At 46.7% G+C, this 16,793-nt stretch overlaps 1 protein-coding gene across 6 annotated transcripts in view; it reads right to left on the reverse strand.

Moving 5' to 3' along the window:
* EFR3B (EFR3 homolog B) overlaps positions 1 to 16,793 on the reverse strand; it is a 77,775-nt gene that overhangs the window by 41,028 nt on the left and 19,954 nt on the right. For all 6 annotated transcript variants that reach the window (XM_036881750.2, XM_036881752.2, XM_036881751.2 and 3 more), the window contains one exon: positions 175 to 251. In XM_036881750.2, coding sequence (XP_036737645.2) covers positions 175 to 251 — 77 coding nt within the window. The remainder of the gene's footprint in view (positions 1 to 174; positions 252 to 16,793) is intronic.

Raw genomic sequence — 16,793 nt, forward strand, 5'->3', positions numbered from 1 at the left:
GCTTCAGGCCCCTGACAGCCTCTGCCCACTGCCTGGGGCCCTGGCCATGCTCTCCTTTTGTCTGAGCAGGTCTGGTGGTAGGGGCCTGGGGCCTGCCTTCTCCTTACAGGAGTCCTCAGAGCCCTGGATAGGGTGAGATGGTGAGAAGGGATGCCAGCTGGAGATGGGACCCACCTCAGGATCCTCAGGGAAGATGTTGTCAACAAGCCTTTTGTACCTGGGGCGTAGGGCTCCACAGCAGCCACACACACCTGCAACAGTAATGAGAAAAACCGTGAACACAGCCCCCAGGTCAGGCTGAGGAGACCTGGGAAGCAGGCCATGGTGCCTTGTATCCATCCCTTAGAGTGCCAGGGCCTCATCCTTCCCTGGTGTTGGCATCTTCCACTGTCTCCCCACATTCCCAAATGTTGGCCCTTCTCATGCCATGTCTTTTGACTGGGGGTCAGGCAAGCGGCATACACAGGGGACGCCAGTAGACCAGCACTTGTTTCTGAAGCCAGGCCACAGAGGAGCACCTGAGGGGTGAGACTTTGGAGTGGGGGCTCACACCAAAGTCAGGTGCTACCCTCACATATTCCACTGTTGTACACACATGTGCATGTGCACATACACGTACACACACACACACACACACACACACACACACACACACACACACACACTCTGGAACAGGACTATCAAACTGCTTTCGGCAGCCCAAGAATCTCCCCCAGTGTCCTGGAAAGCTGGCTGCAGCTCGAAGGAGCTATCCTCCTGCCCCTCATTTGCTCCCTACTTCCTTTACGCTCTACCCCTCAATCTCTGCCATCCTCTCCCCTGGGGCCATTTCCATTATAGCATGTTATGTGAAACTATGATAAATTAACATTACCATTAATTATTAACATTTGAAAATGCACCGTTAATGCAAACAGACCATACTGTCTGAAGGCTGTAGTGTTTCAGAGTTGGGAAGGGCCTTAGGGGCCAGCCAGGCTGGAGTTCTCAAAGCCAGCCCCCACCAGGAGGTTTCCACCAATCTGTAGCAAAACAAAAACCTAAAACAATGTTGTACATTTTTAGAAAGCTGAATCTATTCCATTTATAAGACTGTCTGATATGACCTCTTCCGTCTTCTGATGTTGTGAAATGATGGTGTTAGGAAATCAATGATAATAAAATAAACCCTGGGAAAATAGAAAGTGGATAATTTTAGGTTCCACCGTAAAAAGTTTTCAATTGGTGAAGGAAATCAAAACATCTGGAGACCATTGCTCTTCAACCTCCCTCCTGACACATTGCTCTTCAACCTCCCTCCTGACGCAGGGGTCCCTTTGCACATTCAGTGCCCCCCTCGCTACCTGGAGGGGAAGTGGGCACACGCTCTGGAGGAGGGGAGAGGGTAGCAGGGAAGGTCCTGGGAAAGTCTGCCCCACTCCCACCAATAATTGCCCCCTTCATTCTGCTAATTAATGCTTAATTCTGCTTGTACAAACTCTACTTGAAATGCAAATGCACCCTGGGAGGTTCAAGCCAGTGGATCATTCAGAAAAGAATGAATTACTTTGGTGGAATTACTGTAGTCTCACAAAGAGCCTTACAGCAGCAAGAAAAGCGGCTCTCAGGGAGTTTGGATTGAGAGGGGGTGTGGGGCGCGCAGCGCCAGGAGGAGAAAGGGGCAGCAATGTAAGCTCTAGGGGTGACTGGGTATGAGGGACTGGGTGGGTCGTTGGGGAAGCCAAGGGGCACCCTGAGGGAGAGCAGGATATCAGACCCCTGCCCCACACAGAGCGCTGTGTGTCCCCAGCGTCCCACCAGATCCTGCACAGGGAGGGTGGCGGAACTAGTCCAAGGCTGCAGACGCAGGCCCTCCAGTTCAGGCTCAGGGCTGGCCTGGCATCTCCTCATCTCCCCTCTGCTCCAGCCTAGGAGGTGCCAGAGCTCCAGCTAGCTGGCATCCAAGGTTATTTCTTCTTACAGGACAGCTTCTGAGGGTTGCATTCCACATCTTGGGGCCTCAAAGCCCAGAATTTAAACCTGCCCTCCTTCCCCCTGAGGCCACCCTGCCCTCCGCGGTCAGCACACTTCTTCCCAAGATCCCAGCAGGATGTGTTCCGCAGTCTGTCGCAGCAGCTGCCCCCTTCACTGTCCCCGCACAGGAACACTGGCCTTTGTGTTCTGAGGCAACGAGGAAGCAGAAACATGCGGAAGTTAGAACGAGCCGACTGCAGGGCCAGTCCCTTCCTCAGAGCTTTCTGAGGGGTCTGTGTGCAAGGCCTGCTCGGGACAGAGGCCAAGCCTGTGGTTGTTAGAAACCCAGGCTTGCCAAGAAAGCACAGCCCCATTTTCTACCCATTCAGGGAGCAACCTCTGTGCAGAGGCAGAAGTGGGGGTCTTGCCTCTCCCAGGGGGGCTGGGAGCAGCTTCCCAGAGGCGGCAGGCCCGGAATGCCCGGTCTGGGGATGCTGGCTCGGTTTCTCCCCTGCCCGCCTCCTGCGCTCCTGTATTCTGGAAGAGATGCTCCTCAAGTCCCTGGGCCCCTCCCAGGAGTGCCCCTCTCCCAGCACACTAGGAGCCACGAGGCAGGTCCCCCAGTGGGAACCAGTCACATTTAGGGCGCCAGGGCATTTCCCCACCAATCGGGCAGAGGTCAGAAGGCCAGAAGAGCAGATGGGAGCAGGCACCCCCTCATCAGCAGAGCTGACACTGCTTTTGGGGTGCTTCCTGACTTCTGCCCTGGTCTTTCCTTCCAGTCTGTTCTTTCCCTCCAGCCTCCTCAGACCCTCTGAGGGCAGGCAGAGTGGGCAGCAGTATGGGCTTCCGTGTCAAAGCCCGGCACTGCAGCTTCCCGGATGTGTGACTTCGAGCCAGCAACGCCACTCTGTGTGTGTGAGTGTCCTGGGCTGATGGCACAGGGCTGCCGTGAGGCCAAGGCACTTCCAGCAGGGCCCAGCCCGGCAGCCCCCGGTGAAGGTTAGCCAGCAGCGTCCTCCAGCTGCGTTACCCAGGTCCAGAACTGTGCCGCCATTAACTGCGAGCTGGTCAGCGCCAGCCGGCTGAGCTCAGTGGGGCTTTCCCCACTGACCACTTGCCAGCAACAGTGACCAAGGCTGATGGTGTCTGGAGGCCTGTGAAGGAATGTTCTTTCAGGAGATCAAACCTCACTGGTCTGGGGGTCTGAAACGTGCCACTCTCCCAAGGCAGATCTATGCACATCCATGTAACAATAAATTGAGTTATTGAGACTCCACCTCTAGTCACTGCCCAGTCACCTCCCCAAAGCCGGCATCCCCAGACCTGCCTGCCTTGGCACCCACTCCCACACCCCAGAGCAGATGTGACACACCATGAACTCGCAACAGGCCAGAGTCAATCACTGCTGAGACAGCAAGAGGGTCACAGGAGGGACTCCCCAGGACCGGTGTTGGAAGGCCACTAGCAGGACAGGTGCAGCAGGGGTGGAGGTGAACCTCACAGACTGGCAAGTACACGGGATAGGAGGGTGGAGGCCCTGGAGAGCAGAGCTGCAGCCCTCAGCTGTGTTCCATGAAACACTAGTTGTGTGACCCAATGAGCATCCCTCAGAGAAAGGGTCTAAGGCCAAATAAATATATGAGACCCTGCAGACCAAATCTCTATATTTCATATTCACGATGAAAATTAGCATATTAAAGCCTCTGAAGTTATAAGGTAAAGAAATCTATTTAAATTTGTTCAAACCAATATCTCCTTTCTCATTTGTCACTATTATATATATTGCTATGATGAACACTCTTAATATTCTTTTCCCAAGGCATACTTATTGCCTACCAAAAGGGAAAAAGAAAGGTGTTTAACGCCACAGTACCTCAGAAACAATGCTTATTTTAGAGTTTAAAAATACTGGGTTTAAGTCCTGGTTTTGTTCTTTTGACCTTTTAGTTCAAGTTCTGGTTCTGCTAGTTGGTCTTTGAGATTCAGTTTCTTCTTCCATACAGTAAGAGGAAAAGATTTTCCCTAAGATACAATTCTGTGATTGCAGTCCCAGAATTTGCAAACCATCTAGAAAGGGAGAAATCGCCTTGAGCTCTGATGGTCAGGGGACAGCTTCTCAAAAGTGGAGAGACTAGAAGTGGGGTAGGATTCAGAAAGGTGAGAAAGACAGCAGGCGCTTTATTCCTTACACACCAGGCACAGCGTGCAAAATACTTCACAAGCACAAACTCGTTCAACCCTTACAACAACCCCTTGGGGTAAGTACTATTTTTATCCTCATTTTACAGATGTGGAAACTGAGGCAACAAATGGCAAGTTACCTGCCTAGAGCCACACAGCTGATAAGTGGAAGATGAGGATTTGAACCCATGAGAATTTACCTCCAGAGGCCATGATGTTCTGAATTACTCTACCAGGAAGGGTGGGCCATGGAACTAAGAAAGCCAGAGGCTCATAGAGAAAGAGGACTCCTGGCAGTGCATCTTCAAGGAACCAGGATATGTCACCCTCAAAATATACCTCTTTGAAGTAAAAATTACTTTGAGCTCAAGGCAATTAAGAAGCAAATGCAGAGAAAGCACTCCCCTCCCCAATCTTTTCTGCCTAAACACAGGAAATAAATTCTCCTTTTACTGGAGACAGACTCTTACAGCCCAGAGAAGACCCCAGAAGAATCTGCAAACAAACCTTGTTGACCTAACCCTTATCTTCCCACTTAACTTCTTCACCATTCACTACCCACCCCCAAACTGGCCCAAACTCCTTTATCTTGTGAATTCTTCACAAATTCATTTCTTCATCTAAAAGATATAAAAGCTTCCTGCTCTGGTCAAGTCTCCAGGCTTGGTTCTCTTGTAAAGGCTCCCATGCTCATGTAAAACTTCAGTAAAATCTGTAAGTTTTTCTCCTGTTATTCTCCTGTTTGTCAGTTTAATTTTCAGACTGGCCAGCGACCCTCAGTGGGTGGAGGAAAACTTTTTCCTCCCCTATAATCTCAACTTGTAAAGTGCACACAAGTCATCCAGGAAACTTATTAAAATGAAGATTCTGGTTCTGCAGGTGAGGGGTGGAGCCTGTGGCTCTGCCTTCCCACCAGACTCCCAGGTAATGCTGGTGCCCTGGTCCAGGGACCACACTTTGAGTTTGCAAGGCACCAGGACACAGTGGCTAAGAACTTGGGCTCTGGGGTCAGATAGGCTTTATGCCAGCTCTTCTCATTTCTTACTGTTTGACCTAGAATAAGTAATCCAAGTTTCCTCGCATGAAAAATGAAGATGACATGGTTCTTTCCAGGAGGCTGTGGTGAGGATTAAATGATAACGCATCCCACTGCCTCCTCTTTTCTTTCCCAACCCCTTAAAGGAAAGACAAGGAAGATCAGGCTGGGGTCAGCTTTGAACAACAGGCTGAGGAATTTAGGTTTTGCCTAAATTAACAGGGACCACTGGGAGCTTCATGAGCAGTGGTGACAGTCAATCAATCCAGAGGTGGCATGCAAGGTGAGGCGGGATACAGAGGTTTAAGGCAGAGATGTGTGAGTAGTAGTCAACCATCCCAGGTCGGGAACAAATGCCTGATCTCAGTGGTTATCTGGATGGGAGAGGAAGGGAAGGATCCAGTGGGGAGGAAGAGAAGGAAGGTACCAAATATGACTGCAAGTCACTCTTGACTGAACTGGAGAAGACAGAGGTGGCTGGGACCAGGGGACATCTAGGTGGCATCATCCAGCAGGTCGTCAGGGAGGAGGATGAGGGCTTGCAAGAGTGACCACCGATGCTCTGAGAGAGGATGTGATCGCTCAGGGGTAACAGGGCAGGTGGAGCAAAAGGCAGAACTCATGGAGGTTGGCTGCCTTGTCCCTTCCCTCTCACATTTTCTGTTTTCCCCTCCTGCTACTTCTCTGTAAAGCATTTCACTTTTATTTTTCTCATTTTCCTGCCCCTTCCCTAAGGCCCTCCAAGCTAAGGCATTTGGGGCCTTTAGGCTGCTCACCCTGGTCCTGGAAATATGCCAATTACCCTCCTAAAAATGACAATCCCCTGTCTGAGTGATCTGGTTATCTAATTCATAAGAATCAACTAGTAGCTGATAAACAGTCTTCCAGAGGATATATGCATTTTTTAAAAAGCACTAAAGCTAAATAAAATAATCTGTAACACTAGAATCTTGGCAACATGGGGGCAGGTTTATAAGAGGAAGCCAGTATTCAAACAAGTGTTGGCAAATTGTTCTGCTATGTTGGGCTCTGGAGATTTGTTTGCTTTTTAAGATTTTTACATACCCAATTTTAAGGAAAATAAGGTAGAGAGGTAAAATTAATAGAATTATTTGGGATGGTGGTGGGGAGAGTACAGAAAAAGTTAATAGTTCTCTGTTTTTAAGTAACAGGTGACTTTTCAAAAGGATAGGGTGGACAACAATGATGCCATATAGTCGACCATATTCTGACTGGAGGAAGAAACACCTGAATGGATTGCTGGGAAAAATAAACCTAAAGCTATTACTTTACCACCTTATCTGCTCCACTGTAGAATGGGACTATCGTATAAGTAAAGTGATATTTTAGAATTTCAGCCAGAGAGCAGAAAGCCCTGAGCTGCATTCCACACTTCCTGGGTAGGTAATCAGAGCAGAAAGTGAGATAAATTTCTCCTCTCTGATAAGCGGAAGAGCTGGCAGGGCCTGGTCAGGAGCCCCTGACCTCCAGGCGCCACAGCAGCTCAGGGGGTGACAGGAACCCACAGGCACCCCAGAAAGCTTCCAACCACAAGCAGGTGACTTCAAAGTAGCCACAACCAGGCCAGGGGAAAAAAAAAAGAATAGAAGACATTAAAAAGACACTGAAAATAGTTCATTGTGAGAGATGCAGTGGTACATTTTCATATATTTGTTTCAGCTTGCTTCTGATGGTATTTATTCTTAATGTAAGTACCTAGAAGCAGGTGGATTAAGTCACAGCCATGTGCTGTAAGAGCCTTTTTAATTCTGAGCCATTTTATTTCTGAGAGACAGACTCTCTACCAGGGCCTTCTCGGCCTCTCTGGGGACCACGTCTGGCAGGCCCAACCATGGGATGCTGAAAGTAAATTTATTACGGATCCTCTTCTGTCACTAGGACCTCTTACATTCATGTTGAGGGAGAGGAAAAAGTGATATGGTCAACTTCACTATTACGTAGCTGCTCTGGTTACTCAAAAAACACATCACTGGGATTAACAGAGAGGCTTCCTCCAACCGTAAGACTCTGAGAATAGTTCACCTGCCCCAGCGGCCCTTCGCCTCCTGCCATCCTGCTCCGGCCCATGCTGCCCCAACTGCAGGGTCCTCCTCACGTGATCCTGCCTTGGAATACTGCACTCAAATCCCCGCCTGGGACATTCGTCCAGGTAACCTGTGGGCTCCCACAGTCGTTTCCCAAAGCCTCTGGCCAAATGCCACCTAACTAGGGAGAACTTCCCTGACCACCATTCCCCTTTAAACTCCTATCCTGGATTTATTCTTCTTCACAACGTGTTTCACCAGCTCACACACTCTGTGTGTCCACATTTGGGGTCCCTCATCGGCGTAAGTTCCTCAAGAGCAGGTCCCTTGCTGTGTGTCCCTGCTGTATCCCTGAGCCTGGACGGGATCTAACCTTTGGTGGGCTGGGCGATGATGCTCATACATATTTGTTGAATGAAGAATGAGCATGTGATTGAGCAGAAAAGGAATCATGAATTTCATGGTCAGTGAGAGGAAGATAAGGCATTTAGCAAAAGGCCTCTGGGTGCTTGTCAGATAGTCCTCCTAGGAAGACTCCAGGGAAATGTGTCTTTGGAGGCCCACCAGCTCCCGTTCCTCAGTGCTGCCCAGCCTGGCATCTGGGGTTGCCACCACCCGCCGCTCTCTTGAGGCCACGCTGGATGGAGCCAGGTTCCCGCCAGGCTGGAGTGTGCAGGGGCTCTGGGTGGCAAGTGGCCTGGGCTCAGGGTCCCTTCCGCCCGGCTCCTCCCACCCATTGGCCCCCTGTCTACTTGCCCAAAGGCCCCAATTCCTGCTTGCAGGCCCCTGGCTTGGCTGTGACTCAGTCCTGTCTGCTCATCAGAATCACCCCTGGGTCTCTGAGGAGGGGTCAGAGGCGTCCCTCTGTGATTCTGGTGCCCAGCCAGCGTGAGAAGCATGTCCCTCAGCTGCTGGCAGCCTCTGTCGAGTCTGACCCTTTGCCTGGTCTGCCAGCACCATCTGTGTCCCCATGACTCCTGTGCCCTTCAGCCCAGTTTCTCCTTTGCTCTGGTTGCCTGATCCTGTTCCCTATGCATCTGTCCCTGTGATAGGAGTGACCCACTACCCAGGACAGTTGGTGCTCTGAAACAAACAAAACCCACAAACACTAAAAACACCATTCTTTCCAACATCTAGGCCCCTTCCCCCAAATTCCCCATTATTAACATGGCATCATCTGCTAAGTCCCCTGGGAAACAGTATTTGTTCTTTTGAAGTTCTTCCTCTCCTTCATCACTGCCCCAGCTTCTCATGTGCTGATCTTCAATATCTAAAACAAATACCAGGGTTTCCCATCTGCTCTGTGCTAGGTACTAGGCCAAGCACATTACAAATATTTCATATATAATACTCATATCAACCCATTAAGGTATGTACTATTATTCTCATTTTACAGATAATAAGCAAGATCAGAGAGGTTGAGTGCCCTGCCTAAGGTCACACAGCATCTTCCATGAGGCTCCCCTAATTATCCTATCCCTTCCCCCAAAGTATATCCTCAGCACTTTCCCAGGTTTATCCCACTCTCTCCTTTGCTACAGCCACCATGCTGGGACGCCTCCTTGACATGTGATACCCAGTCCTTGTAAACGCCCCTTTGGCCAAACTCTTTGCTTCAGTTCCTTCTGTATATAGTTTTGAGGCAAATCTTTGCTTGATTTAGTTGGCTTCACAGTCAGGCAGTGTGCTTGCCACTACATTAAGTGTCAGCCCTTCAACTTAGTATGAGATTCAACATGGAATGGTCCGTCAGCGTGGAGGGGCTCTGTCTTCATGTCCTTTTTCTGCTGTAGGTGGACCCATGCTGTGCCTCCTGGAACAGCTCTTGTCCAGCAGCCAGAGGCCATAGCAGGTGTGAGAAGGGCTTGGCAGGTCTGAGGAGGAGCAGAGTGAGGGAGCCATCCAACTACGGAGAGCCCCACAGCAGAGGATAAGAGGATGTTTGGGTGACAGGGACCAGGCAGAAGCTGGAGACAGAGAAGGCTCAGGAAAGTCAGAACAGGCTGGGGGCCTCACATCATCTCACTGTGAGGCCCGGCAATCCTAAGGCCTGCATGCATGGCCTCCTTGGAAGCCCTATGGTAATGGCATCCCCAACTCTAGGCCTTACCTTCCCCTCTGCCAGCTCAATGTCTGTATACCTTTGCACCATGTTACCTTCTACATTTTTCTGCCACTGTTTGCTCTGGCTGTTACTTCAGTGACTCCTGCACACCTCCACTGCCCACCCCTGGGTAGACTGTAAATTCCTCAGGTCTCTTTCTTTTGACTGGGTACAGTGTCCAAGCCCAGCAGGACAGGCGGAAAGCTTGTGTGATGCGTGATGCCTTTGATCAGCGTGAGACCCAGGGAGGTCACCTCCTTTCCTAGCCCTTGGTTTCCTCTTTATAAATATCAATGTCATTACCCCCATTCAGCAAGAAAAATGCTTTTTTGCTCAAAATAGTTCATATTTATTTTCTTAGCTTTACAATCCCCTTGAAAAGGCAAGGGCTAGACTGGATTATTCCTACCAAAGCAAACGAATTCTTTTTAAACAATTTACAATAAAATATAACCCAGGGCTAATGGCACAGACACCTCTTCCAAATGAATTGGAGGAAACAGAACAAAGTTCAGGGAGAAAGAGGCAGGAGATTCAAGCACCAACCCTGAAGGTCAGGCCTCATGTCCAGCTGAGGTTAACAGAACCCTAATGCCTTGCACCGTACTTGCTGGGTGGAGTGGGGAAGAGGAATAAGTTTAAAACACACTTACTCTCTAGCTGGGACCTGAGACCCACACACATTTAAAGTTGATGATGTGTCGCAATGAGGTGAAGGAGTCCATAAAACAGAAGAAATCTCTGGGAGTTTGCTGAGTCCAGGAAGGCTTCCTGGAAGAGGCAAGACCTGAGCTGGATCTCTAGGGATGGAGCAAGCTGGTAAGTACTGGTGAATTCATGATAGGAAAAATCAACAGCCCTTCAAAGGGGAAAAATTTTAAGAAAATTGAAGAGGTTTCCTCTTTCATTTCTCCCTTTTTCCTTGTTTCTGATTTTAAAAGGAACACATGCTTATAAAATAGGAAAAAATTAAAATGAATGTAAACATTACTTATAATCATACTATTCATGATTAGCTATTAAAATTTTAGTGTATTTGTTCTAGGTCTTCTTTCTGTGTTTATGCATATTTTCAAAATGTGCATAAAATTGGGATCATATAACACAGTTTTAAAACCTATTTTCTTCTTCTTATATTGTGATTATGTTCTCATTAAATATTTTTCAGAACATCATTTTAATAGCCCCTTGCTATTCCATCTTTTGGCCAGACTCTGATTTACTAAATTATTCCCCTTGTTGTTTCCCATTTTTCATTATTCTGAATTTCAAATCTGATGGGGCGGTTTGCCGTTGGTGATTAAAGCCAGGAACGGTAGAGAGCGAGCCTGGTTTGGTTTTTGTGGTGATAAGGAAATCAAATGGCACCATGTGGGAGTGGTGCAATGGAGGGGGCGTCTGCAGGGGCCAGGACCTGTCTGTCGTGGCTCAGGGAAGATTCTGGATTAAAGAGACCAACAGGAGGTACTGACGCAAATGAGTTTGAGAAAGGAGGCAGAGTCCAAGTTCCCAGACAGATTTTATCAGAGGTAGAATTAAACAGCAGCTGAATTGTCCCTGGGGAGACAGTTTGGTCAGACCATGTCTGAATGCATGGACAAAAGAGTAGATGTCGGCAGCCTGACCCTTGGGAGTTCCCAGCGCTTCCAATACGCTTACTGCTTTCCAGCTAATTGGTTAATCTGATTGCCGCCTTACCTGAGGATGGGGATTGACAAACAGGGAAATGTGTCCAGTTGATTTAATGTCAGGGCTTCAATTATTCACTAATTGAAAGCTCCCCTGAGCTACTGGTATCATTCTTCAAGTGAGTGACAGATAAGAATAAGCAGAATGTTTCCTACTTCTTGTCTCTTAGAACCGCTAACAGCAGAAAAAATTTGCCTTAACTATATTTAGGAGCCAGACTCGCTTCCAACTTCAATTCCAGCTTTCTCAAGCTGTGAAAATTTAGGCAAGATAGGCAAGCTCTGTGTACCTCGGGCTACACATCAGCAAAATGGGAACAACAGGACCTACTTCGTAGGGTCGTGGTGAGTGCCAGGTACGTTAACACAAGGGAAGTTCTTAGAACTGTTTCTGGAATGGAATAGGCACTCAAAGGCTATTTGCTATTTTCCATCATCAATATTACCATAATAGTGCTTACTAAAGTCTCTTTCCCAACTTGGGAGAGGGAAGGCAGAATAGAATAAAATGGCATTGCAGAGCAAGAATGGCCCTTAAAGTCTTTTGGTTTTATTTTATACTTAGAGTGTGAGCACAAATAACTGTTACAAATCTAAATCCAAATCCAGGTAGGCACATATCAGATCCCCAAGGACAGAGCTCGGAGGAGAAATACAACTAAGAGGCTGTCACTGTGGCCCACAGCAGCGACCAGGTTTTAAGCTTGTGCCAGGCACTATGCTAAGTGTTTCACCTGCATTTTTCATTTAATCTTTACAAAAAGTCTCTGAGGTTCACACAATTATCCTTATTTTAGAGATGGCACCAAACCTAGGCTGTTATCCAATATATTGACTTGTAGAAATTAAAGCACTGAATTCTCTGTCCCCACATACCTTCTGTTGTTGATAGGTAAAAACAGAAATGAGAATAGTTAACAACATGGGTTTGAATTGTGCAGGTCCACTTACATGTGGATTTTTTTCAATAAATATAGTACTGCACTGTAAACGTATTTTCTCTTCCTTATGACTTTCTTAATAACATTTTCTTTTCTCCAGCTTTATTATGAGAATACAGTATATAATACATGTAACATACAAAATATGTTAATCAACTGTTTATGTTATTGGTAAGGCTTTCAGTCCAGTGGGTTATTAGTAGTTCAGTTTTAAAAGTAATATGCAGATTTTCTAATGTGTAGGGGGTCAGCACCCCTAGCTCCTGTGTTGTTCAAAGGTTAACTGTATATTTGACAGGAACATGGAGTTAATCAGAATCATACTAATTAAATATTACATATACACAGAGCGAGAGTGCTGAGGTAACTGAGATGGGATGGGAAAATGTCTAAGGAGACCAATTTAAATTATTTAAAAGAGAAGGATTCCATTGAATTGTGAGAAAAGTGTGCTGTCCATGTAGTGAAAGGGTGGAAAGAAAACTGACATTTCCTGAGTACCTATCATATTATATGCCTACCTTAAGCACTTTACACTAAAAAAAAAAAATCCCATGAGGTTAGTTTTGCCACTTTTCAGATGAGAAAACCAAAGCTCAGAGAGGTTAGTTAATTTGCCCAAGATCACACAGGGAGCAAGGAAAAGAGACAGGAACAGAGTAAGGGAGGCTCTCTGACTTCAGAACAATGGTATGCATACAAATTTGAAGTGAGAGTAAATACATTAGGCAGGGGTATGAGGAAAATGTGCCCAAGTAAATAAGGATAATTTCTAAGATAGGTTATTTTTTAAAAAGATATGAATAATCGATGATGAGATCTGAACCACCTCTGTGGATTATGCCAATGTCAGTTTCCTGGTACTGATACTGAACTAGAGTTATGCAAGATATTAAATTGGGGGAGGCTGGGTGAGGGGTATACAGGCACTCTTTGAACATTTCTTTGCAATTACCCATAAATCTATCCCCAAAATAAGAATTTTTTTGAAAGTTGGCATAAAACTAAGGCAAAAACACTTCCTTTGAGTGGAGGTGGTAACTGGCAGGGACCCCTGGAACACAGGACTCTGACCTGTCCACAGGGACACAAGAGCCAGCATCAGACAAAGGCTCTTCACCACCCCTTTGAGCAACCAGTCAGCTCAGCACTAGGTTGACTACAACTGGAGGGAGAAATAAAGTTGCCAACCCCGATATGGAGCATCTATTATGGGATCCCCCTAGGCCAAGCGCTTCCTAGGGATATGAAGTGTTAATAAGACACAGGTCTGGCTTTGGGGGCTCCTACAGTCTAGTTGGAGAGAAAAGTCCCCACAAATAAATACAATATAAGCTGGCCAGCACATATTGATGTTTCTTAAGGAAAGCTTCATGTATTACAGTGCTCAAGGAGAGTACATGCTCTTAGACTGGGTTAGTTAAGGAAGACTTCTTGGGGGAGGTAGAACTCAGGCAGAGAGAGCCTTGAAGGATGTGGGCCTCACAAGTTATGGGAGGGGGGAGGCAGTTCAGGCAAAAGAAACTGTTAAGAAAAAGAGATACATGTAGAAGTGGTTTTGGAACGCAAGCTTGCCCAGGAGCTCCTTGTAGGCCCCTGACACCTGTGTAGCATGGACATTCAAGAACACTGTTGAATAGCTTAAATAATACAGAAAACAGTTTTTAAAGATTCATTCTCAGTATTGTCACTCCAAATAGGAATTGTATCATAACATAGCTACAGTTTTATATTTTACAGCATAGAAAGTATGTGCTTTGGAATTGAGCAAAACAGGGACCATGAGCTATATGTCAGACAGGTCATCAAAGCTCTCTGTTGGCTTCCTTGTCTGTGGAGATGAGCAAAGCACCTAACATGAGCTGGTACACAGTAGGTGCTCCATAAATGTGAGCTCTCTGGTCCTTTCACCCTATTTCATAAGCATTTTTCCTGGTGCTGAATTGTCATAATTACCATTTTTAATGTGGCTTAACATTCCAATGAGAAGATCTATTATCACCTACTGAACTTTTTCCATATTATTTGACATGTGTCTTGTTTACACTTCCATGCTATTAGAAATAATGCTGGAATGAGTGTATGTACACTCCAGCTTTTTTCATTTTCTGGGTTATGTCCCTAGGATAGATTTCCAAATTGACTCAAAAGGTATGACTATTTTTAAGACTCAAGAATCTGATTTGCCTCTTCAGGGGCAGGAAATGGCTGAGTGGAGCTGGAGAGCAGGTTCCAGGCAGTCTTGTAGGTCCTAAGGCCGTGAGAGGCTCTGACTCAGGTAAGGATTTGGGCTTTAGCTTGGAGGTGGTGGTGGTGGTGGGGAGGGGGGACCGTTATTTGAGGTTTGTTAAATAGGAGGTGTGAGAGCATGAGAATAGTGTATTAGGAAGACCAGTGAAGAATCATCTGGACAGCTGAATTTGAATTTAGAGAGAATGGAAGAAGGAATGCAATCAAGAAAAGGAGCAGGAATCAAGCCATGAGAGAAAAAGGGTCAGAGTCAAGAGGTGGCAAAGTGGAGAGAAAGGAAAGGCTGGATGGACCACACCCTGAATAGAACAGCATGGAGCCATGGCAGATGGCAGAGAGGGAGGCGAAGTCCAGAGCTTAGAACTAGTGACAAAAATGGGAAGCCCTCCCCACCCCCAGTGGCACTTCACCAGCCAAATTGGTCCTGGAAACTGTATTAGAAGCTCATTCCACTGCTGCGGAATGACAGCATCAATAATGTCATATCCCCAGAGGGTCATGTGAGGTTGGGGATCAGCCCTGAGAAAGATGAATCAGACCAGAGTCTGAAAACAGCCCAGTAAAATCAATGCACTTGAAAACTGACTGAAAGTCTTGAGGGCAAACAATGGAGAGGAGCCTTCCAGCATCAGCACGCTTTTCTTCAGATGGCTACTGGTCACAGGCACAGGACACACTCACCACGACGTCTGTAAACAAAGGAACTGAGTGAAACTTGGCCGACTGGCTGGAATGGATTCGAATAAATAATTTAAGTGCAAACCGCACTGACATAATTTTGAAGACTAGGTGACAGCACGGAAAACTTCCTAGGATAGCGTGTTTAATGAGAAAGGTATGGACTAACTGGTTTCACAGTATGGCCCACACTGTGGGAACTATGATTGATTTAGGATGGGTATGCAGAGAAAATACCTTGACCTGTTGGGAATGTCAAACCTCAGTAAATTCTCTCCTTTGTTTCCATGTCCATGAGCACTGTGTGGGTATTTGCAATTACACTCCACCCCGCCCCACCGCCCTTCTGCTTGTCTGTAAGCCCGATTAGCAGGGTGTGTTCCCCCCCAGCCTCTGCTCCTCTTTCCTGCTCCCATGTTCACTGTTCACACCGTTCTCCTTTCCTTAGTTACTTGTTGGACAGTGGTCCATTCCCACTACTGGCTATGGAGGGGCACTTCCAATTTAAAGGATGTTACCTGCTGTTCACCACATTCCTGCTCCATTTTTTATCCCAGCTCAGCCATCACTAAGTCCTCTAGGGTTGAATTTTAGAATCATCATAAGCCTTTTGGTAACCACTGGGGGAAAATCTGGTATGGAATCTTTCATAATTTTTATTTCAACATGCTTTGAAATTAGGAGGAGAAAGGCACTGGATAAGATACACTGTGGCCACCAAAACAGAAAATGGTTTCTTTTCTCACTTTAATTTACATGACTCCCAGCTATTCCCAAGGCCAGGGCCTCCTTGCCTAGTTTAGAAAGTGACTCTGGTACAGATCATACAATGAATCTTTGTTGTACTCCTTGCTCAACACCCAATATTCAAATGCTAGCAAATCTACAAGCCTTTAAGCCAATTATCTTATTTTTGTGCCCCAAGATGGGCATAGTGAACATGGTTTGAGATAAAAATGATACACTGAACATTCTGAGTTTTCCTCAAGTCTGCCCTGAATCAGCTTGCAGGTGAATGCTGTCTGTATCTGTCATCTTCACATTGTTATTAATGTTCCGGTATTTTCAGAGTTCATCACAGCCTGTTTGATAAAATCTAAGTTCCAGCTTCTCACATAGGAAGTGAGAACAAAGATGAGAGTAGAACACAGCTGCCAGCTTCCTACAAAATAATAACAATAATGGCTCCTACGCACCACCTCAGACAGAGGGGGTAGCAGTGCACAGGAGCCTAATCCTGCATGCACAGGCCAGGAAAACAGGGCTGGGAGAAAACCAGGGGTAATATGGGTATTTTTCCTCCCCTTGGCTCAGAAATCCCACTCTCCATATTTGCACCTGCTTGTATATACAGGGAAGCAGATAAGAATGGATGGGTGTTGGTGATAGGGGGAGTCTAGTAAACATAATGTTCCTCATGTAATTGTAGATTAATGATACCAAAATAAAAATAAATAAATATATAATAAAAAAGAATGGATGGGTGGCTTTGTTTGGAAGCAACCTAAATGTTCATCAGTGGGGACTGGCCAAATGAACCAGTGAGCCTCCATGCAACAGACACAGGGCAACAGCTGATGTGACTAATGCGGGGCTATGAGCACTGCCCCCCGACGGCTTTCCAAACATGCTGTCGATTAAAAAGAAGGCTGTACACACTAGGTGCTCCATAATGGTATGGCATACCATTCATGTCAAACCCTCAGAGGCCAAGCAAACTTGGTGTATATGTAAGTATGTGTACAACACAGGCTGTAAACGCATGAAGACAGACCCGTAAGGATACACAGTACAGGGTTAGCAGTGGTACCTCTGGTGTGGGGACTGGGGCTGGAGGCCTGGGGATGAGGGCGTGAGGTGGCCACTATGGAAGCCACTAGCCCACTTGTGGCTATGTAAATTAAATAAAATTTA

This window comes from Manis pentadactyla, chromosome 2, assembly GCF_030020395.1.
Source record: "Manis pentadactyla isolate mManPen7 chromosome 2, mManPen7.hap1, whole genome shotgun sequence".
In the NCBI taxonomy this organism is placed as follows: Eukaryota; Metazoa; Chordata; class Mammalia; order Pholidota; family Manidae; genus Manis; species Manis pentadactyla.